The sequence below is a fragment of the Eptesicus fuscus genome, chromosome 18 (genome assembly GCF_027574615.1).
Source record: "Eptesicus fuscus isolate TK198812 chromosome 18, DD_ASM_mEF_20220401, whole genome shotgun sequence".
Lineage (NCBI taxonomy): Eukaryota > Metazoa > Chordata > Mammalia > Chiroptera > Vespertilionidae > Eptesicus > Eptesicus fuscus.
Window position 1 is genome coordinate 49,289,564 of NC_072490.1, and position 24,257 is coordinate 49,313,820.

A 24,257-nucleotide genomic window follows, 5' to 3' on the forward strand; every position below is an offset into this window, starting at 1 on the left:
GTGTGATTGGCACGTTTTCAGACTTTTTATAGCTTGTTGCTCTGGATGGTTTCAGTGGCATTGTTTTTTCCATTTCTCGATTTTGGTACTAAAAATTAGGGATTAAATTGCAGCCTTTCTCTTGCATCCTGCTGGCCATCTTTTGTGGTACCCTGCTTCCCTGCTTTCCTCCAGGACTTTTGGTCCCATAAAATCACTTTAAAAATAGGCATTGTTTCATAAATCCTGTTTCTCGGCTATTTCCCATCAAATTTTCTTGGTTTTATATTTCCAGTCGTTACATACTTACCCTGAAGACTGTGGTCTCCCTGCGGTGTGCTTGGGCTCCCACCACACGGGGAAGCCAGTCTTTTGCGTCTGATTGTTCTGGGTAGACGTCCATTAGCTCCACCTCCGAGTGAGATTGAGGCTCTCGGCTCTCACAGTTCACTGCCAGTTACAGTGCCCAGCAGAGTTTTGCCTTCTCTTCCCACACATGTCTACAATGAATCCTAAAGGAGGAAAATAAGATGGATACACCTAAAACACCCGAGATTCCAATCTCAACTTTTAAAAGGTATCTTTCCTGTTTCCATAGTCTGAAATGTACCTGGAAAGGCCATCCCCAGAAAGGAATATTTAATACCCCCAATTTGTTCCATCTCCTCGGTCCCCATGAAGAAATTCAAGCCTAAGGTGCTTTCTCCTTTTTATTCTGGTGTCATTCTGTGACAGATGGTCAGTGAAAGCAGCAAGCCCAGGCCAGGTGGCAGAGTATCTGTGTCTGCATGTTGATGTCACCTGTCACTGGAGAATCCAGGCACACAGACTGAGATAGTGTTCAGGGACAAGGCAGAGGAAGTGGGCAGCTGAGTTGTATTAGGGCCCTGCCCAGGTGGCTCAGTTGGTCGGAGCATCGTCCCATACACTGAAAGGCTGTAGCTTCAATTACCAGCCAGGGCATATACCTAGGTTGCAGGTTTGATCCCCGGTCAGGTGAGGATGGGAAGAGGCAAATGATCAATGTTTCTCTCTCCCTTCCTGTCTCTCTTAAAAAAAAAAAAAAAAAAATCAAAGAAAACATATCTTCAGGTGAGGATAAAAATAAATCAAAAAATAATTTTGAAAATTAAAAAAATAAGCTTATGTTATTTTTAAAATCAGACCCAAACGTTTAATTAAGCAACCTGCATTTTGCAAGAGTTAGTCATAATTTGAGTCATGTTTTCTCTCACTTGACTTGTTCACCATCAGGTGCAGGATCTACTGCAGTACAATCATCAGTGCATTAAAGGTGCCATCAGCATCCTTCCAATTGCCCAGTGTGGTTAGCTCGGGTTCTAGAGGACTAGGTGTACTTGTGATTCTCCAGCACAGCTGCTCAGGACTCTGCTTTGGTAGAGAGTTGGTTGAAATTTCCCCCTAGATCTGTTAGCAAATCCACATGGTATTTTCAAGTCCTTTGGACTAGCCAACCTAGACTGATCCACCAGCAAAGTTCTGCCCTTAACTGCTTGCCAAGCTAACATTCAGGGGGGGAGGGGCGTGCAAAAATAGAACAGCTGATAATTAATTTTGACCTTTTGACATTATAGGCTTTTCTGACACAAGGCAAAGAAGGAAGAGTATGCTTCAGTGTTCTCTGTGATCAGCTGTGTCTTTCTGTTGGCCTCCTGGTACTCTCTCCCTCTCCCTGTCTCTCTCCACTCCCTTCTCTCATAATTGTATGTATATATTATTTAGCTACTCAAAGTCTCTTGAATGTCACCAATAATCCATTCTAAGATGCTCAGATTACAGCAACGATCTTCCAGCTCTGCCCAGTAAAACGGACATGGTGTGGCTGCTGTACCCTGACCATCTGGGCAGAGAGTGAGCTTTGCCCGGTTGGGACTAGGAAGGAAGCTATGTGGCATGTTGGTCTCACTCGGGTTATCATTTGCATGTCGCCGTTGGCTTCAGGGCACACACCATACCACAGCCTATACTCTTGGGTGCATTGCTTTTTTCCTGCCAAACACAAAGTGCACTTTATGACAAACCTAGGTTGGAATCTTGCAGGGATTTTCTTATTATTATAAATGCCAGAAGGACATTGTCATGGTGCTGTTTCAGCAGCTCCTGGACTCGGGTGCCGTGTCATGGTGGAGCACCGTTCTTCTCCATCCTGTGCTGCCTTGTTTTGTGAGCCAGATGTGAGACTTGGACATGAAGTCCCATAGCTTTGGAAATTCCAGATTCCCTCTCTAATAGCCAAATTAAGTTGCAATCTACATGATGCCGAGAAGTCTGACCTAAAGGGCTTTCAGGCCGTTGCCTTGTTAGCTGGAAATTGTCTTTCTCTTGGTAATTGCCTTGGCTTTCCTCATTTGTGATTTGTTTATTCACTAAGTAAATTCTGATGACATGCCGGGTGTGCACCAGGCATGCTAAACTGTCTCACAGTGTCCGTGCCCAGCGGAGAAGTGCGGATGGTGTGTGTGTTTATGCTCCGAGGACCATTTGAAATCGGGGACATCAGCATGATTCTCGGTGACTTCTTTAGGTTGCTTTTGGTAAGGAGCAGAGGTCACGCGAACAAACGCTTCATTAGGATGGACCTCCCGTACACAGCTCACGGGAGTGGAATCAGGAACAGAGTGGGTGTGTGCCAGTGTGGCCATCTGAGTCCAAAACTGTAGAGCTTTGCAGATGTTTTTGAATCTAAAAAATCTAACTCTAAGAAATTTATTCTAAGGAAATTAATATGAATGTGCACATAGCTGTACAGCTGTTCACTCAAACTCTAAAAATTAATAGTGAAAACTTATAAATAATCTATGTATTCCAACAGTGGGATGAGCTACATACATTTGGTCCATCTATGCAGTGGAATCATAAGCAACTACTAAAAGTGACATTGAAAAATATTTAATAACCTGAAAATGAAATGTTTATGCACATACTTTTAATACATCTGGGAAACAGGATAATGTAGGGGACTCTTGGGAATCTGACTTTTCTGTTGACCCTTGGCAAGTCTTAACATCCATACACCTGAATTTCCTTATCCATAAAATGGCAATACTTTATCAATTGCCTAGGGTCATTGTGAAAATTAATGAGATAATTCTTATAAAGAGCTTAGCATAGTAGTTGCCACACAATGATTGGATGTTGCATTGAATAAAGACTGGAAGTCTATATATCAAAATATTAATGTTGTTTATATCTAGAGGATAGGATAAACTTAGATTTTGATATTTTTCTTATTTACCTATAAGTAGTTTCTAAATTTTTTGCAATTAACACGTCTTAGTTAATGATGATTATTATAAAGAAATGATTCTTTTAACTATAGTTTAGGGGGAAACACCTCAGTTAGAGAAGCATGGTCATTTTGGAGTTAAGAGTACCTGTATTTTTTATTGATAAATGTAGGAATGTTAGTATTGTAGTGGAACTGGAGGGCTGAAACCATTGTCCACTGAAATTTATGGCTAGAGTTTCACTAAGACAAATAACATGCCTTAGTCATTGTCGGTGGGAAAATTCATTGTATTTCTGGGGCATCTGTATTAGCATTGGCCGAAGAGCTACGTTAATGTTCTGGTGTGTGAGTTGGGTTAATTACTGTCATAGTTTTATTAGGCTTTGACATGACTTTAGTTTTCAGCAAATAAAACTTGAGGAAATTCAAGATTAGCATTAACTATCATACTGCAAATGAATTTCTAATAGGGACACCTAAAACCAACAGCTATAAAACTGCACTGCCAATGGAAGAGGGAAGAGTTCCTGGTACAGACTCAGCATAGAAAGCCTCATTTTGATGTTGACTTCCCTTTGGAAATGTGTGAGTTCACTTGCCTAGAGTGGCATGTAAGACCAGAAGGTTCTGGGAAGACCATCTGGAGAAGGGACTGGTGGAGTTATGTCCAGGTGGATAAGAAACCAGCTTAAGGGAGCACCTGGTAGCGACTTAATTTGGGTGGATTCAATATTTTCAGTTTGGCAGTAGAGGGTCTACAGTTACAAATACACTGAGTGGCCAGATTATTATGATTTCTGAAAGCATAATAATCTGGCCACTCAGTGTATATCCTATATAATAAAAGGCTAATATGCAAATTGTCCCCTCGACCAGGAGTTCAACCAACAGGCATGCTGGCCAACCGCCCATGTCCCCTCCCCCTGGCCAGGCTGGCTGGACCCCATCCATGCACGAATTCATGCACTGGGCCTGTAATATATATACACACACTGAGTGTCCAGATTATTATGCATTCAGAGATCATAATAATCTGGCCACTCAGTGTATTATGACTTTTAGAGATAACATGGAACTACTCAATCACTTCGTAGCAAGTCGTCCATCATTCGCACATCAGCTTGGAACTGGGTCTCTTCTGAGGTTTATTAATTCATTCATTTAATAATCGTTCCATGAACACTACACGATCTGCTAATTATACAGCAGTGAACATGGCGGGTGCAATTTCTGCTTCAATGTGAGTGTTTCTGGTACAATGACTTTCTGAAGTAATAGTCACAAATTTAGAGATTATTGCTACTTTTCTTATAGATGTCAAGGCTGTGTCACAGTAACCGATCTTTGTCATCATGTATCTAAAATAGAATTCCCAGATTTTTCCAATCAATTGAGGCTAATTATATTCCTTATAGATATGCATTTATTTTTTATCCAGGTAAAATCACATTCTCTATTTAAAAACTGAAAAGGAGGTGATATGGGCACATTTTCTACCACCTCTATGCTTTTGTCATTATGGGCACAGAAATGGAATCTAGAGAGGGGCAGGGACGAGCCACTGGCTCGTGTGGGTGTTCTGCTTAAATGTTAGGTGGACTCTAGCATCGGCGTTAGGTAGCAGGTTTGAGGACCATTTCAGTGGATACCACACACTAGACAGAGAAGCACTGACAGCCCACCTCAGGCAGGAACGTGAGACCAGGCAGGGGAGACTCCGTGAGGTGTCTAGGACCGAGTGTGGTCTCGCTTGGGGTGTCGGTGTGATTCCCTTCCAGTCCTAGTTCTGACTTTACCTGGTCCCCTGCAATGCCTTTAGTAAAACGGCTGTGCCCTGAGACAGATACTGATGTTTCAGGCCGCATGGTTCTGGGATGTGGAAGTTTCATAAGGAAAAGATCTTTTTAATTTGATCTGTTTGTTGCACTGAATTTTGGGCGGGTATACAACTTATGCCCGGTCTCCCTTCTAAGGGTCCATGTGGTTTTCTGAGAAGAATTTAATAATTGATATTAATATTTGAATGTTGTTGAAAAGAGAACTGTCAGCTGTCTCTATTCTTGGTTATCTTCACTAGAAATAATCGATGTTAGACTCCTCTCAGCATTTAGTACTTAATTTCCTATACAGTATTAAACCATGATCTCTCTTACCTATAAATGAACGGTGTTCTAATTAATTTTGAGAATAGGAGTAGTGTGAAACAGCTAGTGGTAGAAATAGAAATTCCAGGCGTTGGTTGCTTATATCTCACCTTTCACGTGGACATGCCTGAGCTGGATTATGTCTCAATAAAAATTTTGTCAATAGAATTAGATTCTTAGGTGCATCATGGGAGTCTGCTGTTCCAATGATTTGTATAGTAGAGCATTTGTACAAGGAAGCATACTTCTGTAAAATGATTACTCGCTTCCAAACTTCAGTGGAGATTTTTGTGTCCCCTTGTTTTCATAAAAAGGAGGTTTCTGGACCACTGAAGATGTACTGACATGCTTATACCATAAAGGCACGTGTATGAAATACTGCTGCAGCACATATGGTGATACAGAACAGCCTTTTAACATTGCACCAAAATGTATCTCAGTTCCAAGCGATAACCTATATTAACGTGAAGAAATGTTTATTTTGGCTATCCATTTTTAAAAAATGGGTCAAAACCTCTAGAGATTTTTTCCATGTGTATTGAGTTTTGAGTAATATGTTACATGTTAAGAAAACTTGCTCTTGTAACAAAGAAAGTGTGCAAAATACAATTTCTTGGATTGGAGTCCTGACATTCCCTCCAGAATCTGGCAGACTAATCAGAGTCATGGTCAAAGGTAAGACACTAAGAACATTTACTCATTTGTTGACTACATACTTACTGAGCACCTGCTCGTATCAGGCATTGTACTAAGTACTTACTGTTTCTTACTTCTCCTGTTACAGAGAAAACACTTTGAGTCGGTGTCTTGCAGAATTTTTGGCATCTGTTGATGATAAATCAATGGCAATCCCCACCTTCTCACTCAAGCTCTAATGGGAAGCGTGCCACTTAGCCATTTATTGCCTCTCAGCTTCAGATCTACCTTTCTTTGCCCATTGTTGTGATATTTGAGCCCTATAAACACATTTCCTTTGGTAACTGGCACAGTGGTAAGCTCTGTCGATGGAGGGCACTGCCAGGGCGAGGGTTCTCCTGCGTCTGTGGGCATGTGGCATGGCAGGCAGCTGATCAGCAGTAGGGAGGCCTGATGGCAATGCTCACGACAGCGGCAGCCGCATACTCCAGCAGATTTTTTCCATGTGTATTGAGTTTTGAGTAATATGTTACCAAAGAATGTAGGCTGCTACCTACATTCTTAGCATTTTATGCGTAAATCTCTCCACCACCCACACACCCGTCTTCCAGGGTGGCCAGGCCAGTCCCCTGGGTCATTGTCAGCCCATGCCCTCTGGCAGGTTCCTTGGCCTGGACTGCATGTCCCGTCATACCCATGTCCTCCCTAAAGAGGTCTGAATGCCAACCTCATGGGCAGGGTCCTCTTTCCTGAGTTCTTAATTTCATTCTTGCTCACTCCCTCTCTGTTCCTGAGCAAGTGGCCTTTGCTTTTCCTATTCCCCTTACACCCTCTTTATTTTCCATTGTGCTAGCCCCCTTTTACATGCTCACAATTCTTAACATTCAAACTGCTGATGTGATTTCTGTCTCCTGACTGGACTCTGGCTGAAAGAGAAGGGACGAGAAAGGAGCCACTTGCAAAAAGAATTACTTGCCACTGAACTGCCAACTCGTGACCAACACCCTGTTTCCTTCGGCGTGCTCAGTGACTGATTTTATTTCACTATGGATTGCATCTGACATTCCAGAATCAGGTGCTGAATATTCCCCCCAAGCGTTACTGCATCGAGAGCAGAATGAGTACACACTCCTTTATGCCTCCATCATATGAAGCCATTTATCCACTCAGCAGAGATTTATTCAGCACCGTCAGCGGGCTGGGCACTGGAGTGGGTGCTAAAAATAGAACCATGCCTCGGCCCTGCCTCACAAGGGTGTCGGGGAGATAGGACCTGGGTGTGTGCAAAGTGGACCAACAGTGCGTCGCGTTTGCACAGCCCATTAGCATTTGTATAGCTTCCTATTTCTAGACTCTCAGTGATGCTGCAGAACACGGGTTTCTGTTCTGTGCAGTCCGGCCACACTTCTAAGGGCATGGGCGTTCATTTGTCTTCTCAGTTGTTTCCCGTTTTCTGTATGTACACAGTACTTGCTGGTGGGAATTTCAGGGGCTGCAAATTGGCAGGTCCTCTGTAATCAGTGAAAATAGTTTATGCACAGTCTTTGGAATGGTGTCTGAATATGCACACTTTGGGCTTGCGGAGGCATGTCTTTTACCCAGTGAATTGCTGGGGGCCAGCTGTGCGGATGGAGTGCGGTGCTTTGTGCAATGTCATTGGTTCGGAGATTGTAAGGCTCCCTGTGAGGAGGTTCTAGTTTTGGGAGCTTTACACAGGCGACATTCACGGAGCCAGAGTGAGAGCCTGGCCCCTTCATACAGGTATATGCAGAATAATATTGAAGGCGTTATCCTTCCAGATTGTTCTAGAGAGGCCCTCCAGTGGAATTGTGTGCCTTGCCTTGGAGGGACATTAAATCCCACTGACAGACATTGCCCTTGCCTTCTAGAATTCTGTATGTTGCTCTGAATCCTTTAGACCAGCCTTTCCCACAGTGACCTCTGAGGGAACCTGTCATTTTTCACCATGGAATTCCTGAAATATTGTTCACCCTGGTTACTGTTTCCCCTTAAATATCTGTTGTTCTACCGAAATATTGTTTCCCCTACAATAATTAGGACACCTGTTGTTTGTGCAGATCTGTCTGTAAAGCCTTCGTGTGTGTGTGTGTGTGTGTGTGTGTGTGTGTGTGTGAACCTGTATGGCTTTTTAAAGGATTTTTGGTGGTTCCCGCCATCCTTAAGAATGAGAAGGATTGGATACCTGGTCATGGGGCCTGGGAGGGGGACAGTGCACCTGCGGTGTCGCAGTTATGATGTAGGCAATGACTTAGGTCAGTGGTCGCCAACCTTTCGGACCCCGCGGACCACCGGTTGGTGACTGCTGGCTTAGGTTGAAACAGAAAGTCCATGACCTTGAGTTTGAAACCTACACTGCCACTTTCTAGCTGTGGCTTTTGGCAATTTACTTGTTCTCACAAAAACTTCGTTGCCAGATCTGTGCTATGAGAATAATTACTTGATCTTACCTCCTAGGGTTGTTGCAAGCAAAATGAAAGAGTGAATGGAAAGCACGTGGTGTAGTGTGTGGCACATTATAACTCCCCAGTGGGTACTACGATACTAACTGATCCTATTTTGAAGAAGATTAGATTGTGGTCAGCACTTGGGACGGTCCTCTGCGGATCTTGCCTGGGTGTGCAGAGCCAATGATGGAAATCAGTTTGAACTTGGTTTGCCCAGGGCCTGCTGGGGAATTGGGAGAGACTGTAACTGACACCAGAGAAAGCCAGAAACATTGCTATGTCCCTGCGATGTGTGTGTGTTCATGTCGGCAATGAGGGATCCTTGGGGACACGGAGAAACGACTCACATTGAGGTTGCTCCTCCAGTTTGGGGTCACTTGTCAACTCGTCATCCGCTGCTCTGACTCTCCTGACACCCACTTTGAGCGTCGCTCTTCAGGTCTTCCCTGCCTGTAGTGGACCCTGTCTCCTTAAACCCCTCTCCAGTATAAAGGACCACATGCATCTCAATACAGGATGAGCATTGATTTCAGCCTGGGCCTGTTTGGGAAAACATTTTCTGCTCTCCTTGCCCAGGTCACGGGGCGACCAGGCTCCCTAATGTCTACAGAGCTCTTCAGTGTGGGCATTTTCTTCCCCATCCAGGCCCACGTGGAGGAGAGGGGATTAGAGATCAGTGGCGTGGGACTGTGGTCTGTTCCCGGCCACGGAGAAGGCATGCTCCGGTTTGACAACCTCTGGCCTGTCAGACAGATAGCAACACAGTGGGAACCACGGAGCCTGTTGCCCTCACTGGCCCTGGGTTGTCTTTGCCAGGTGCTTGCTGTAATACAGGCGTGTGTTGCTTAATTCCTTTATCATTTATAGATTTGATACAAATATGCCAAATTTGAAAAATACATAAATCAAAATCACAAAATATACACATCAAGTTGGATGTGTATACAAGTATTATCATAACTTATATATACAGGTCTATCAGCATTTGAATACAATGTTTTTGCAAAATGCAATTAATTTTTTTTTCTGGTTCTAAACATAATTATATTGTACAAATTTCAAGCAGCATGGGGGTCCATTAAGAAGAAGGGAAAAGTAAGATGCCTTGATCCCAACCTCCAGAGGGAACCAGCGATGTTTGTGCAGATCTCATACGTTTTAAAATCTTTCATTCATTGCATCACCTAAATAGGATGAAACTACTATAAAGTGGTTTTGACCCTAATAATGTGTCCTAGTCATGTCTTGATGCTGGTAGATATAGCTTTTCCTTATCCTTTTAGCCATTTTATAGTGTTACAATGAACAGATGATACCATAATTTGTTTAACTTCTTAGCTATTAATGGGGTGTTTTTATTTTTATTTTGTTGTTCTTTCTAATCTTTTCCGGTAATGAATTATACCAAAGTGTTGTATTCACATGTGTGTGCCTTTTTTCATTTACCCAAGGTTTTTCTCCACATAAACTTTTTTAAGTAAATTTCCCGGGTCAATGAGCATGCCCAGTATTAATTTTGATAGGCTGTTCCAGAAGAATACTACTCTAGCCAAGTATGCCTGTACGCCTTTGACAAGTGGCTCATCAGCACGGGGCAGCTTGATTTGGAGTCACTATTTTAACTCAGGAGGTTTTGTGCTATTATTGAGTCTTATTCTCCTCCTTCCAATCTGCAGCAGCCGAATGATTCCAAGCACTTCAACTGTTTGTTATATAAGAAAGTCAGTAGGAAACAAAACAGAAATGTTGAACTCTAAGGATACTGAGTTAATTTAAAAGCTAACTATTTTTTAAACAGAAAGTAAATATGGCCATTTATACTCTTGGGCAGGTAGTAGTGGATATATCCTTGCTAAAATGGCACTCAACCGAATGCTTCAGTTATGCACAGCATTTTCAGAGCCAGTAGAGTTTTAGGCCATCATCACATAGTATGTCTCTTCTTTTATTGTCCTACCTCCTCATTATTCTGTCTCCCAGTGGCCTGACCTCCAACCAGGGAGGATTTGAATCTCCCTCTGGTTTCAGGGAGGTTGTAGACAGAGTATCTAAAGTTCATAGATAAGCCTTCTGCTGGTTTATCTTCTGCACACTTGCAAATGACTGGAAGTCACAAACAAGCCCTTTCCCTTTCCCTCAGGAGACTGAAAAGAGTCATTCCCAACTAAAACTTTGTTCTCTAGTTTTGAGAAATATCAACAGATTTTCAGGGGGTTGGGGATATAAGCAGGTGGGTTACTGCTCTGTGAAAAGTCGTTGATAGTGGAGGAAAGACTCTGAAACTCAGTTTGGGCTTCACTGATAGGTAAGCTCAAAGGAAAGAATTAGCATGTCACTTACATATGTGCTTGAAGTCAGTGATACTGTTTATCTTTATTATCTGAGAAAGCACCTTAGATTATAGAGTGTTACTGTACCAGGCACAGTATTGAGTGACCCAAGGTATTTTCTAATAGTGGGAGGGAATGTAAGCAAGGGGATTGTTCACCTAGAAGCTTACTGTGATGTTTTTAATTAGCCAATCATGGTTTGCATGTATTGAAATAAATTTTCTGAGCATATTATATTATATACACTGAGTGGCCAGATTATTATGATCTCTGAATGCATAATTATCTGGCCACTCAGTGTATATTCTATATAATAAAAGGCTAATATGCAAATTGTCCCCTCGACCAGGAGTTCGACCAGCAGGCAGGCCGGCTGGCCAACCACCCATGTCCCCTCCCCCTGGCCAGGCTAGCCAGATCCCACCCATGCACGAATTCATGCACTGGGCCTCTAATATATATATACATACATACATATATATATCCTACCTAATAAAATGGTAATATGTAAATTACCATCACTCCGCTACGCCCACGATTGGGCCAGAGGGAGGCGCAGGGGGCAGGACTCGGGGTGGCCGGGGTAGCCAATTGGGCCTGCAGGACGCTGAGCTCGTGTCGCCAGTGGCGGCGCGAGCTCAGCGTCTGTGCCATGGCTGTGCTGCGGAACAGAAGGGGCCTCTGGGGCAGCGAGCTCACGTCCCGCCGCGGACCATCAAAAGCGGGGGAGCTGGGTGCCTGTCCTGTCTGCTCTGGCACCAGGCGACAGGTACCCAGTTCCCCCGCGACCGAAAGTGAAAGCGTGGGAGCTGGGTGCCTGTCCGCTCCTGCACCAGGCCTTTTGGAAGCCGCGGCGGAGGCTTCCAAAAGGCCTGGTGCACCAGCGGACAGGCACCCAGCTCCACCACGATCGAAAGCAAAAGCGTGTAGGGGACCCTACACGTGCATGATTCAATCATGCACTGGGCCTCTAGTATACACACACACACACACACACACACACACACACACACACAGTGGCCAGATAATTATGCATTCAGAGATCATAATAATCTGGCCACTCAGTGTATATTGCAGTGTTATAACACAGTAATAACTAGTGTGTTGGGGTGTTATTCAGTGTGTGGGTCATTGTATCAGTTTTCATGGCTATGATAAGAGGTGATTGATGCTGTCTTTATTTCAAAGTTGAAGGAATTGAATCTCAAGGAGGTTAAGTGACTTGCCCAAAAGTCTATCAGGCAGGTAGATAGAACTCAAACCTGAAGGTCTGCTGGATTCTTAAAGTCCTTGCACTTGACCATAATGCTCTGCTGATTCCTCTGGTCATGGGACAGAATGAGAGTCTATCAGGGTATTGGCCGTGCCTTTTTGGTACCATTTGAATGAAATTCAACTTCAGTGTCATTTCTGTACGTCCTGCATTCCTGAAACGTGGCATCCTTTCTGATGTGCTGTATTGGCTGTGGACCTTCCCATAACTGCATCATGTTGGTGATAGTTTATATGACAGGAAGAGAAATAATTTCTCAATAAAACAACAAATCGATGGATAAAAAGAACAAACCACTGCTACCTGGAACATTGATGACTCTCAGAGATGCAGTGGTAAGTGAAAGCAGATAAAACAGGAGACTGGTGTAGGGTTCCATTATTATTTATATGGAGATATCAGCTGGGGGCGGGGCATACGGGAGGCTTCTGGGGTACTTCCAGTGTTTTCCATCTGGACTGAGGTTGCATCTGAGCAAATTCATACAGCTGTACACTTAAGATGTGTGCACTTTACTATTTTATGGTATTCTTGAATTAAAAATGAGCATAATAAGTAAATAACAACTCATTTCATCCAGGGCCTCAGTGTCTATAGGAGGGTCCTTTTAATTTAAGGACCTGCATCTTAGAGTTGATGCTTAATGAAACTAACTTACATGTCAGCCAGTTACCTGGCAATCTTGAGAAGGTCATACACAGGCAGTAACTTAAAAATAACTTTGAGGCCCTGGCTGGTGTGGCTCATGTGGTTGGGGCATCTTCCTGGGCACCGAAGAGTTGCTGATTGGATTCCTGATCGGGGTACATCCCCATGAGCACACAGCTGTCCAGTTTACCAGCCTGGTTTCCGGAACTCTGCACTTCCCCACCACACTGGTCTTTCCTACCCAAGTGGCTGTTCCAAACGAGCTCATCACACCGAACTCCAGGAGCTCGTTTCCGAAGGAGCGACTTCCTCTCGATTGCCTTCGCCGGCAGCTTTCGTAAGATAAGCTTCTGCCTGCTTAAGTGCTACCTACACCTCCCGCGCGGGGGCCGTTTTCTTCCAACCGAGCTGCTAAAAGGAATTGAACGCTGCCGAGCACAAGTTAGTAGACTACATGCTCTATGAAGAAATCATACTATTTTCTCAAAGGAGAGAAAGTTGGCCCAGTGAGCCAATGATGGCTGGGAACAAACTTTTCTGGCTTTCCATTTTGTTCCGCTACAAGTGGCACATTCTATCAATCAGGGCCTGCTGGGAAAGATTTTGTCTTTCTTCCTTGCAATTTAATTTTACCCTCTGTTGAACTCAGGTGCATTTTAAATGCAAAGCCGAGCCGTTCAGTTAGCATTAATCTGTATCCTCCTGGAGGTGGCCTGGCATTTGTTTAGACTGCCACTTGCTTGCAAGGAATGTCCCTAATTCGTGTATTTGAAGACATTTGTCCACTTTAAGCTTTTTGTGTCCCCCACCTCTCCTCCCCGCCACCCCCCACCCCCCGACCTTGCTTTCCAAAGGCTCTTAAATCAGCTGCTCGGATGGCTCTAAGGCTGTCGAGAGAAAACATTGCTCATTGCTTTGTCAGTGGATGAAGTGGAATGTTTCGGTGAGGTAATGGGTTGATTTCAGAAGGACAGTGACAGGGACCTGAAGTCCCCCTTATAGTAATAGGATCAGGCACCGGAGTCCTCACGTGAGCGTGGTTTGGGATAGAGGAAGCCCTGTGAGGTATTGCCTGGGAGAGCGGATTGATACGTAGTCATCAATCTTCAGAGGCGATCGTGCGGTAGCTAGCGGTCATGCGGTACTCCGGCAAACACAGAGCAAAGAGCCCCTCCCAAAAAGGCATTGGGGTGTGTAATTAGTTGGCACTCAGCTTGGTTGCTATGAATTAGAAACCACAGCTGCTCACGCCAGTGCATTTTGCTACACACCTTGCCCAGGGACATCTTTCATTAAGAAGGTTTGATGCTGTAATTTATTGTCTTTTTATGTTTGTTTAAACACAGAAGCTACTAAAGCTCTTTGTCCCTGAATTATCGATGTCTGTTTGCATCATTTGGGGTTTGCACATTATTTTTGCCAGGTTTTCCCAGTTGGAACTTGGATTCTGAACCTATCATGTCCCTTCAAACTCTAGAAACTGTGAATTAACATAGCAGCTCAGGTTTGTGAGGGGAAAGCGTTTATTCACAAGGATTGGAATCGACTTTTAATAGCTGATCCACCAGAGTAAGGAAAATGGTGGGGCGTGGACTCTTCATCCCTCTGTGGGAGCTAAAACTGCCCTTTCAGCTCTGAAGGAGGAACGCTGATTTGTTTGGTATATCCTGGTGCCCAGTTTTTGGCACGTGGTTATCTATTGCTGTGCAGCATATTTCTGCAGGCTTAGCAGCTAAAACAACACACATTTACCATCCCATGTTTATTGTGGGCCCTCTGCCTCCTGGTTTCTCACGAGGCTGCAGGCCAGGTTTCAGCCGGGTGGGGTCTCATCTGAAAGTCAAGTGGGGAAGGGCCCGCTTCCATGCTCACTCGGGTTGTTGGCAGAATTCAGTTGCTCAAGGACCTCAGTTTCCCTTCAGTTCCCAGATGGGCTTTTCTAGCATGGCCATTTGCTTCACCATGGTGTGTAAGCTGAGTAGACAGTGAAATGGAGATTAGACTCTCCTGTAACCTAATCACTGAAGTGATTTCCCTCTGCCTTTGCCACGTTCTGCGGGCTAAAAGTTAGCTACTCGATCAGCCCACCCTCCAGGGGAGGAGCTTACATGGGGCTTGAATACCTGGAGTAAGGGATCCTGGGAGACTTCTTTAGTCGGCCCGCCACAGCATATGGTGGGCCCCCTGTGAATATTGGTTGTGAGTGGGTGCTAAGACTAGGTTCATGTGATTTGAACTAAGGACACCATACCATTTTCTCCCTGTCACCTCTTTATACAACTATCAGAAAAAGCAAGGTTGTAATATTTTATATACTAGAGGCCTGGTGCATGAAATTTATGCATGGGTAGGATTCCTAGGCCTGGCTGGTGATCAAGGCGGATTGGGGCCTTCCTTCCCCCGGATGCCAGCTGCCGGCCGGGGCCTGCTTTCGTTATGTGCTGCCCCCTGGTGGTCAGCACACGTCATAGTGGGTGGTTGAACTCTCGGTCAGTCGAACTCCCGAGGGGACAATTTGCATAGTGGCCTTTTATTATATAGGACTAGAGGCTTAGTGCATGAATTCATGCACCTTGAAAGGAACCGTGGGCCACGAGGCTGCGGTAGGCACAGGGGCGGGTCTTGACCCATCCTCTGTGCCCCCGTCAGGCCTCTCCCACCACGGCCCCCGGTCCCCTATCTGCTGACAGCTGTTGCCCCTATTGCCCCTCAGGAGCAAGGGGAGGTGGAAAAGCCCTCAGGGGCGATCAGGACCAGTAGCTGCTGCTCGCACCTGCTGATGGTGCCGGGCAGTTGGGACCAGTGCCAGGCACTGGCAGCGAGTGCGAGTGGCAGCTCCGGCACTGGCTGCGGGTGCAAGAGGGGCTGGCACTGGCAGTGGGTGTGAGCGGCAGCTCAGGCACCAGCAACGGGTGCGAGAGGTGGGTGCCGGCCCTTATCTCCCCTCAGGAACAGGGGGAGGTTGAGAAGCCCAGAGGGGCAACTGGGGCTGGTAGTTGCTGTTCACACCCATTGACGGCACCAAGCGATCATGGCTGTCGCTGGCCACTGGCAATGGGTGCAAGTGGCTGCTCTGGCAGCGGTAGCAGGTCTGAGGGGGGCCAGCTCTGGCATCGGCAGCAGGTGCAAGCGCTGGGCAGGACTGCGGCGTGCGGGAGCAAAGAATTTTCAGTAACCACCAGAGGCTCACCCCAATGGCAGTGACCAGCGCCCCGCCTTGGTCTGGTGCCCCTGCTCACCTGCTCCACCATCCCACTGTGGCCAATGCCCGCCATGTTCTGCACACACCCCCTGGTGGTCAGCGCATGTCATAGCGACCGGTTATGTGGTTGTTTTGGTTGTTCTGCTGTTCAGTCTATTTGTGTATTAGCCTTTTATTATATAGGACTAGAGGCCCAGTGCATGGTTAAATCATGCACATGTAGGGTCCCCTACACGCTTTTGCTTTCGATCACGGGGAAGCTGGGTGCCTGTCCGCTCAGGCAACAGGCCTTTCAGAAGCCTCCGCCGCCAGAGGCTTCTGAAAGGCCTGTTGCCAGAGCGGACAGGCACCCAGCTCCCCCGCTTTTGATGGTCCGCGGCGGGACGTGAGCTCGCTGCCCCAGAGGCTCCTTCTGTGCCGCAGCACAGCCATGGCACAGACGCTGAGCTCGGGCCGCTGCTGGCAACGCAGCTCAGCATCCCGCCAGCCCAATCGGCCACCCTGGCCCTCCCGTGTCCCACCCCCCCGCCCCCGCGCCTACTGGCCAATCGTGAGCATAGCGAAGGTACAGTCAATTTGCATATTTTTCTATTATTAGGTAGGATGATACTACATGATATTTACATAGTCCTCCCCATCCCTCATAATGACATCTGGATGCTTGGTTACTGAACTTCAGTTGTAACCTAAGTGATGACCCAACTGCTGCTAAGAGAAAATTTTTTTTCAAGAGAAGGATCAATCCAGTGACCCCTTTGATGCTATACGCCTGGTCTCTTGATATTTTTCTTACTGCATACCTGGTGGAGATTTAAAACAGTCCTCACACAGTGCTTTTTTTGATTCTCAGTCTGTTGTAAACGGAGTGCCCTGAGCAGCTTTTTGCTTGGGGGGAATGAAAAGGCAAGGGTGAGAGTTCACGTCTAATGTGTTTTGGTTGAAGTCACTTGCTACGTGTGGCCAAGCAGCTCTGCTTTCTCCCCTAAGCCTTTGATACTGTTGGGGCTTTTCAGTGCACGGCCGGATTATTAAGGAGAGAAAGCCAGAGCTGTCCACATCACCACACAGATCGAGAGAAACTCAGGCGAGTCGCGGAACCTGAAATAAGCTTCTCTTGCCCCCGGCTCCCCCAGATGGCGTGCTTTTTTATATTATTATTCAAAGGTCATGACAATATCTGTGTGAAATGGTTTGCACTGTAGCTTAAGACTCTAGGTTGTAGTTTGCTAAGTTAGAATTTCCTTTTTGCTTCTTCACGTGGAGTGGCCTGGCAGGGGTGTGCAGGTGGGGTCTGAGACGCTCTTGAACTGCTGTGACAAGGCTTCCCGCTAGCTGCCTGGCCCTCAGCACGACGCCTTAGAAAGACAACGGAGGATGGAAATCGCCAGGTGGGCCCCTGGGAGAGTTCCATTTGCCAGGTGCCCCAGCCTGCCCACCCCGCTTCCTGCTTTGGCTTTGAAAGTGAGGGCTGGGACAAAGCCAGGGGAAACAGCCTTGTACACCCAGCCCGGGACAGTTCGATCCTGGTGAACATGAGAATGGCCTGTATTGACAGTAGGTGAGCCCAGTGCTGGCAGGTGGGCCTCACTGTCACCCCGTGGCTTGTTTTTTTTTTTTTTTTTTTTTGTTCAGCAATAGGCTCTTCCCAGCCGAGTCTGAGGATTAAATAATAAATACCCTCGTGGGCTGGAGATGTGGGGGCAGAGGGCTAGAGAATGGTCGGTTTAGGTAAACCAAGAGCATTAAATTCATTTCCTCCGTGGCCTTCTCTGACTACGAATCTCGATTCTCTGGAGATGAGTAACTTGTGCATTGACTAGTTTCCACTGATATTATGAGTTAACTAGAGGCCCGGTGCACAAAATTCGTGCACGGAGGGGGGTTGTCCCTCAGCCCAGCCTGTACCCTATCCAATCTGGGACCCCTCAAGGGATGTCCGACTGCCCGTTTAGGCCCGATCCCTGGGCAGTCGGACATCCCTCTCACAATCCAGGACTGCTGGCTCCCAACTGCTTGCCTGCCTGCCTTCCTGATTGCCCCTAACCGCTTCTGCCTGCCAGCCTGATCACCCCCTAACCACTCTGCTGCCAGCCTGTTTGCCCCCAACTTCCCTCCTCTGCCGGCCTGGTCACCCCTAACTGCCCTCTCCTGCAGGGTTGATCACCTCCAACTGCCCTCCCTTGCAGGCTTGGTCCCTCTCAACTGCCCTCCCTTGCAGGCCGGGTGCCTCCCAACTGCCCTCTCCTGCTGGCCATCTTGTGGTGGCCATCTTGTGTCCACATGGGGGCAGGATCTTTGACCACATGGGGGCAGACATATTGTGTGTTGGAGTGGTGGTCAATCTGCATATTACTCTTTTATTAGATAGGATAGAGGCCTGGTACAGGGGTGGGGGCCAGCTGGTTTGCCCTGAAGGGTGTCCCTGATCAGGGTGGGGTTCCCTTGGGGCGTGGGGCGGCCTGAGCAAGGGGCCTGTGGTGGTTTGCAGGCAGGCCACGCCCCCTGGCAACGAAAGCGGAGGCCCTGGTATCTGGAATTTATTTTCCTTCTACAATTGAAACTTTGTAGCCTGGAGCAGAGCCAAGCCTGGGGCTCCCTCCGAGGCCCGCAGCCATTTGTGTTGGGGTTATAATTGAAACTTTGTTGCCTTAAGCGGGTGGGCCTGGCCAGGGTGTGTGGAAAGCTTTGCTTCCCCTGTTGCTGGCAGCAACCCTGGCCTGCTCTCTCAAGCTCCATTCTGCCACCATTTGTTTGAATTTGTTTACCTTCTAAAATTGAAACTTTGTAGCTTGAGTGGAGGCTTAGGCCTGCAACGGCTGGCGGAAAGCTTGGCTTCCTCTGTTACCTAGGAAACCTTGCTCTCTGTGGCTGTAGCCATCTTGGTTTGGGTTAATTTGCATACTCGCTCTGATGGGATGATAGGCGTGGCTTGTGGGCGTGGCTTGTGGGTGTGTCAGAGGTATGGTCAATTTGCATATTTGTCTATTATTAGATAGGATTGTTAGTAAGCGTGACCTTACTCAAGCTCCATGGGAAGGGGGGAAGGATGAATGCTGTTAGCAGTTACAATCGTGTTGCCTTTTCATATGAATCGCGTCCCGTGGCTGAGGAATTTGGAGTTTTCTCGTCTGTGGGCGGAAACCAGCCCCAGAGAGTGTGTGTCAAGTGCCTGGGATGGATGAGGATCGCCGTACCCAGTCTTCTGACAGGCTCTCTGTCTCCTGTGAGCTGCCTCTGGCGTGCTTTGCATATCTCTGGACCAGGCTGAAAGCGCGTGCTGGAAGTTGATTAGTGGAAGTTAGACCAAGCCTCCTGGCCAGGAGTCCACACTTGGTCGCTTGCCTTTAGCTGATTGGGAGACCTCAGTCCTTCATTTCCTGAGACGGCCCAGCTTCCCGGGCCGCGCCCCACTCTAGGCACAGCTCGCTCTTCTCTGAGTTTATTCCGGGCGGTTTGCGATGCTTAGTGCCCCAACCCCTCTGATTCCGCTTTATGTCATCCCTCTGCAGCAGTGACAGGAGAGAAGAGAAAATGTTGTCGGGTGTCCAAAAGGACAAAAAGAAACTTATGCTTCAGAAATAGTGAGACAAGAAGGAAAATCATATTTGTGAGTATTAAAAAAAAAAAAAGGAAATTAGGAAAAGAACAATGCTGTCAGTATAGGTCAATGGTTGGTGGTTTATGCTATTATTGCCTTCTTGTACATAGGCACCTTCCCTAAATGATTGACAAGTGTTTAATTTATGAACAAAGGAATCTGTGCTCTGTCTCAAGTAAGGTCTGACTGAAATGCAGGGGTGTGAACATAGCCAAGTTGTAAATGGTTTGTGCCAGGAAGTTCTTGACAGCAACTTGAACCCAGGTCTGGTGAATGGTAGCCGAGGTGTTAAAGTGAGAATGGGGGAGGATGCAGCATCCTGGCCACGTGGCTCTCGAGGGAGGAGCAGGTTCAGGAGGGGAGCATCAGATCTGAAATCCGATCTGATGAGAAGTGCTGGCCCTTGTCCTGATCAGACACTTAGCTTCTAAACGCACAGTGACCTGCTAACCATCAGCGAGGACAGATCGTCGGCTCTGCCATTCTGGAAGGCCGTACTGAGTCTCCGGTCCTGCTGTTTGTCCCTATCCTCTGCAGCCATGGCTAATGGTGCAGCCATCACCCGCAGCAGGCATAAATCCTTCCTCCCACAAGAGGGTCTTGGCTGGATGTGACGTTTATAGGACTACAGGAGCAGCTGGCGATGTCGGATTCAAGGCAAGTAGGTTGTCTTGGATGGCCTATTTAGCAGATGGCCAGGACTTGATAGATTGAAGATTATTAGGATCCCAGTCAAGGGCCAAATGGCACCGTGGGCAGGAAAAGTAAATGGCAGTGCGTATCTGAGCCCAGGCACGGGCAGTCTGCGAGGGCTCTCGGCCTCCCTTTCATTTTGCTTCAAGCATGAATAAGCACAGGCCCTCCTAGAGCCTGGATTATAGACACATCTTCAGAGATTACTGATAACTTGGTTATTAATGTGATCGTTGGTTGGACCCTTCTGGTGAGCTATTATTTGGAAAGAAAATTTTATGAAGTTTAGATTTCATCAGCCTTTATATACACTTGACCTTTTACCAAACCTGCGTGTCATGGTTTCCTGTATGGCTGATGTCCGTATGGATTTGGGTTCTATCTAAACATACTTTAAAGCTTTAACTCAAGCCCTAGGTTGCATTTGTGTGCCGTCCTTTTTGAAGATGACAAGTGTCATGGAAGCTGCGCCGAAATGGGAGTTTTGCAGCGAGAGCACCCGACTGCCGGGAAAGGGGTGTCCATTTCTCCTCGTCCATCCGAAGCTCATTTGTGCAATCGCTGCCTCCTCGGCATTGCTACATAACTCCTTTGATCTTAAAGTGGGAGGAAGCAAATTTCAAGAGCCAGGAACATGCCTCATGTGGCTTGAAAAGGAGTAGCATAATAGGACATTGAGCGGATGTCAAATAAAACATAACTTTGGATTTTATTTTTTTTTTTAATTTGAACTCAAGTAGGTACTACTTCTAGAGCTAAGTGCACTGAGAAGTCCAGGGATAAAATTGCTGTTGTTTGACATTGATTCAAATTTGAGTGTTTGGGTCAAGTTGTTTCCCAATCATATCTACCCCTATTGAATGTTGCATCTGTACTCAGCTTTATGCCCTTTGCTTTACACATTTACTCTCAGTTAGGGTCGTGCCTTACTGGAACAGATCCACTTATGAGCATGCTATTTGGGTCCTCACCCTGAGTTTTGCAACCAAGACATCAACTAGAGAATGAGCTTAGTATTATTACTAAGTTACCTTCACCGGCCAATAATCTCCATTTTCCTCACCCATTTTCTCAACCCCAGCCACATAAATTAGCAATGGAGGTAGTGGAGGTGAATGGGCATTGCAGGAGGCATTCCATGTATGGGCTTGTTTTGAATCTGGGGTCAGGCCCTTGAGCTTGAATGAGACTAGGCCTGAGTAATCAGGCACAAGGATACTGTAGTCAGAAGTGACCAGAAATTGAACTTGGATTTGGTGGTCTGCTTATTTCCCTCTTGCATGAGCTACAGATTTGATCGGTGGGTGTAGTCATGGAGGATTGGGAACACTATTTTTGAGCTTTCACATTATCATATAAGACTAAATGCACTTAAGGGTCCCCATAAATACAAAATATTCCCCTGCAGATGGGATGGGAAATCAGAGTATCTCTGAAATGTTCCCATTGGAGAGGGGGATGACTCAGTTTTAGAGAAGTACATGAGTTGATCAGGTTGACAGCAGATGCTCTGTCTTGTGACATTGAATTCCACTGAGAAACCTTGAGGACAAACCATAAGCAAAGTGTATTGGTTATAAAAATTAATTGATATCTTAGCCTGTCCCCTATCCTCTAACTCTACATATTCATAGAAACTCTAACAGCTAAGTTTTGCTCTGTAACAAATGATCCCAAATAATTAAAACAATAATTATGTAATGACTCTATGATTCCCATTTGGCTGGTCAGGTCTTCCTGTCGGGGTCAGCTTGACTGGTGTCTGCAGACTGAAGTTCTTCTGAGGCTGGGTGGTCTCGGATGGACTGGTGGGTCTAGAACCACCTTGGCTGAGTCTGCCTGTGTCTGCTCCATGTGGTCTCTCATCCTCCAGTAGGCTGGCCTGGGATTGTTCACCTGGCGGTCTCAGGATTTCAAAGAGTAACAAGAGAGTATAAACCCCTTCACTTAAGTCCTATAGAAACCTCTTCCTGTATCATGTTTGCTAACATTCACAATGGCCAAAACAAGTCGTGTGATCAAGCCCACTTTCAGAGAGAGATTTACTATGTAGGACCAAATCCCACATCATTTTATTAGTCTATAAACATAACACCCTACATAATGACACCCAAAGATCCAGACATTAATAATCACTGTTAACTTATAGAGCATCTAACCCGGTTCCTGCACCCCAGCTTCCACACTGTTATCTGGAATACCGCTATTGGGGGTGGGGGGCCCCTTCTCAGCATTATGGGATGTTTAGCAGCAGCCCTGCCTCTACCCACTTGATGCTAGTAGCCCCTCCTCACCCACTGCTGCTTGTGACAACCAGCAGTGTTTGTGGACATGGCCCAGTGTCCCCCGTAGGGATGGGGAGTGGGAGATAGGTAAGAGTGCCTCCAGTTGAGAACCACTGCTCTAACCCGGAGATGCTGAAGCGGAAGAAAAAGAGAAACGTGTGAAGTACAGGTTATTATCAAAGAGCAAACCGGGAGCAGCAGCCCAGCAGGGAGACTGTAAGTGGGGGAGGAGAGGAGACACTTTTCAGTTACCTTAAAGTTTAACCTAAGATGGCCCTGGGTTCCTCTGGATAACTAGGAAACATCACGTTGGGTCTTGCTGCACATTGAAAGGTTCATCAATATCTCCACTTCATTATGTTAAAAGTGGATTAAAAGTACATACCTTCCCTGAAAAAAAATTCCGGAGCTATGCTGGCCGCAGATAATGGATTTTGAAAAACTCTTTATTTGGGAGAAGCTAAACATACACAAAAGTAGAGAAAATTGTATCATGATCCATCCAATACTCACCACCCAAGGTCATAAATGATGGATGGGTGGCCAGTCTTGTTATATCTATATTCTGCTCACTTCCCCTACTATTCACTCCTGCATTATTTTGAAGTAAATTCCAGTCATTTCATTTCACTGGTAAATATTCAATGTGTCTTAAAGAAAATACCTAAAACCCAGAATTATAATATGCTGGTGGAATTTTAATCTTCTAAAAAGGGCAGGAATGAGAATTTATACTGAATAATATCAGAAAATTAAGGGAAAGAGTGGGTGAGGGTCAAGATCAAGAGGCTTGGCTTATGGGGAGATTAAAAACCCTGGAAGGAAATGAAGGTGGGAGACACTGTCTCTTCGAACTCTTCTGTCCTCTCCTCTCCTCTCACCTCTCCTACTCGGAGTGACTCTTAGAAATGCCCTTTGTAGGATGTGATAAGACACAGGAGACCTGGGTTCTTAGAAGGAGAGTAAGCTGGCAGGGAACAGATCATTTTCTTAAAAGAAAAGAAATAAACACAATCACAATAAGGCATTGAAATATTCGTCAGTGATGGATTACTCTCTGACGACTTTCAATGACTTTAGCCCATCAGGGTCTATCTACTTTTAATAAACAAAGGAGGAGGACAAAGTCTTGCTGTTGCTTTTTTACATTTTGCTAGGACTATGGTATTTCTCTCCTGTTCTCATGTATTCTGAGAAGTTTCTTTCTTTTGATTTAGACTTCCTCACTTGATTTTATTATGCCATAAATCTATGCTTGGCGAGAGCCAGGGTATATGTGAGACCTAAGCAGCTTGCTAGATAACATCTATTTCCCCCTCCTTCTCTTTAGAAGATTAAACTGAGACTGTTGTGTCTGATGCCAGAATAGATTTAACCAATCATGTTTCCTTTACATGTAGGTCAGTCCAAGGGACAATTCTGCGCTGGATCCTATTATCCATGGGTTGAAGGGCGTCGTACATCATGGTAAGTAAGCCACGTACACTTCCTTTTGCTGGGAGGTGAAGGGCTAAGATCTTCCTACAGAAATGGGTTATCTTGCAGAGGACAGAGGGTGACACTCATTCCTCATCCCCCGATGTTGAAGGGCATTAGAGCCATTATTTGATGGGTAAGGAGCACGCCCATTTATTACCTACAAATGGATCTGGGTTAACAGTAAGCAATTTATTTCTTTTCAGGTATCACTCTGAATGCCTGTGTCATAAATCAAAATGCCCTGAGATGTACCTACCATTCCTATGCTTTGAGCC

At 46.0% G+C, this 24,257-nt stretch overlaps 1 protein-coding gene across 2 annotated transcripts in view; it reads left to right on the plus strand.

Moving 5' to 3' along the window:
- PTPRG (protein tyrosine phosphatase receptor type G) overlaps window positions 1-24,257 on the plus strand; it is a 649,319-nt gene that overhangs the window by 482,952 nt on the left and 142,110 nt on the right. For both annotated transcript variants that reach the window (XM_008146280.3, XM_008146281.3), the window contains exon 6: window positions 23,904-23,970. In XM_008146280.3, the coding sequence (XP_008144502.1) occupies window positions 23,904-23,970 (67 nt within the window). The remainder of the gene's footprint in view (window positions 1-23,903; window positions 23,971-24,257) is intronic.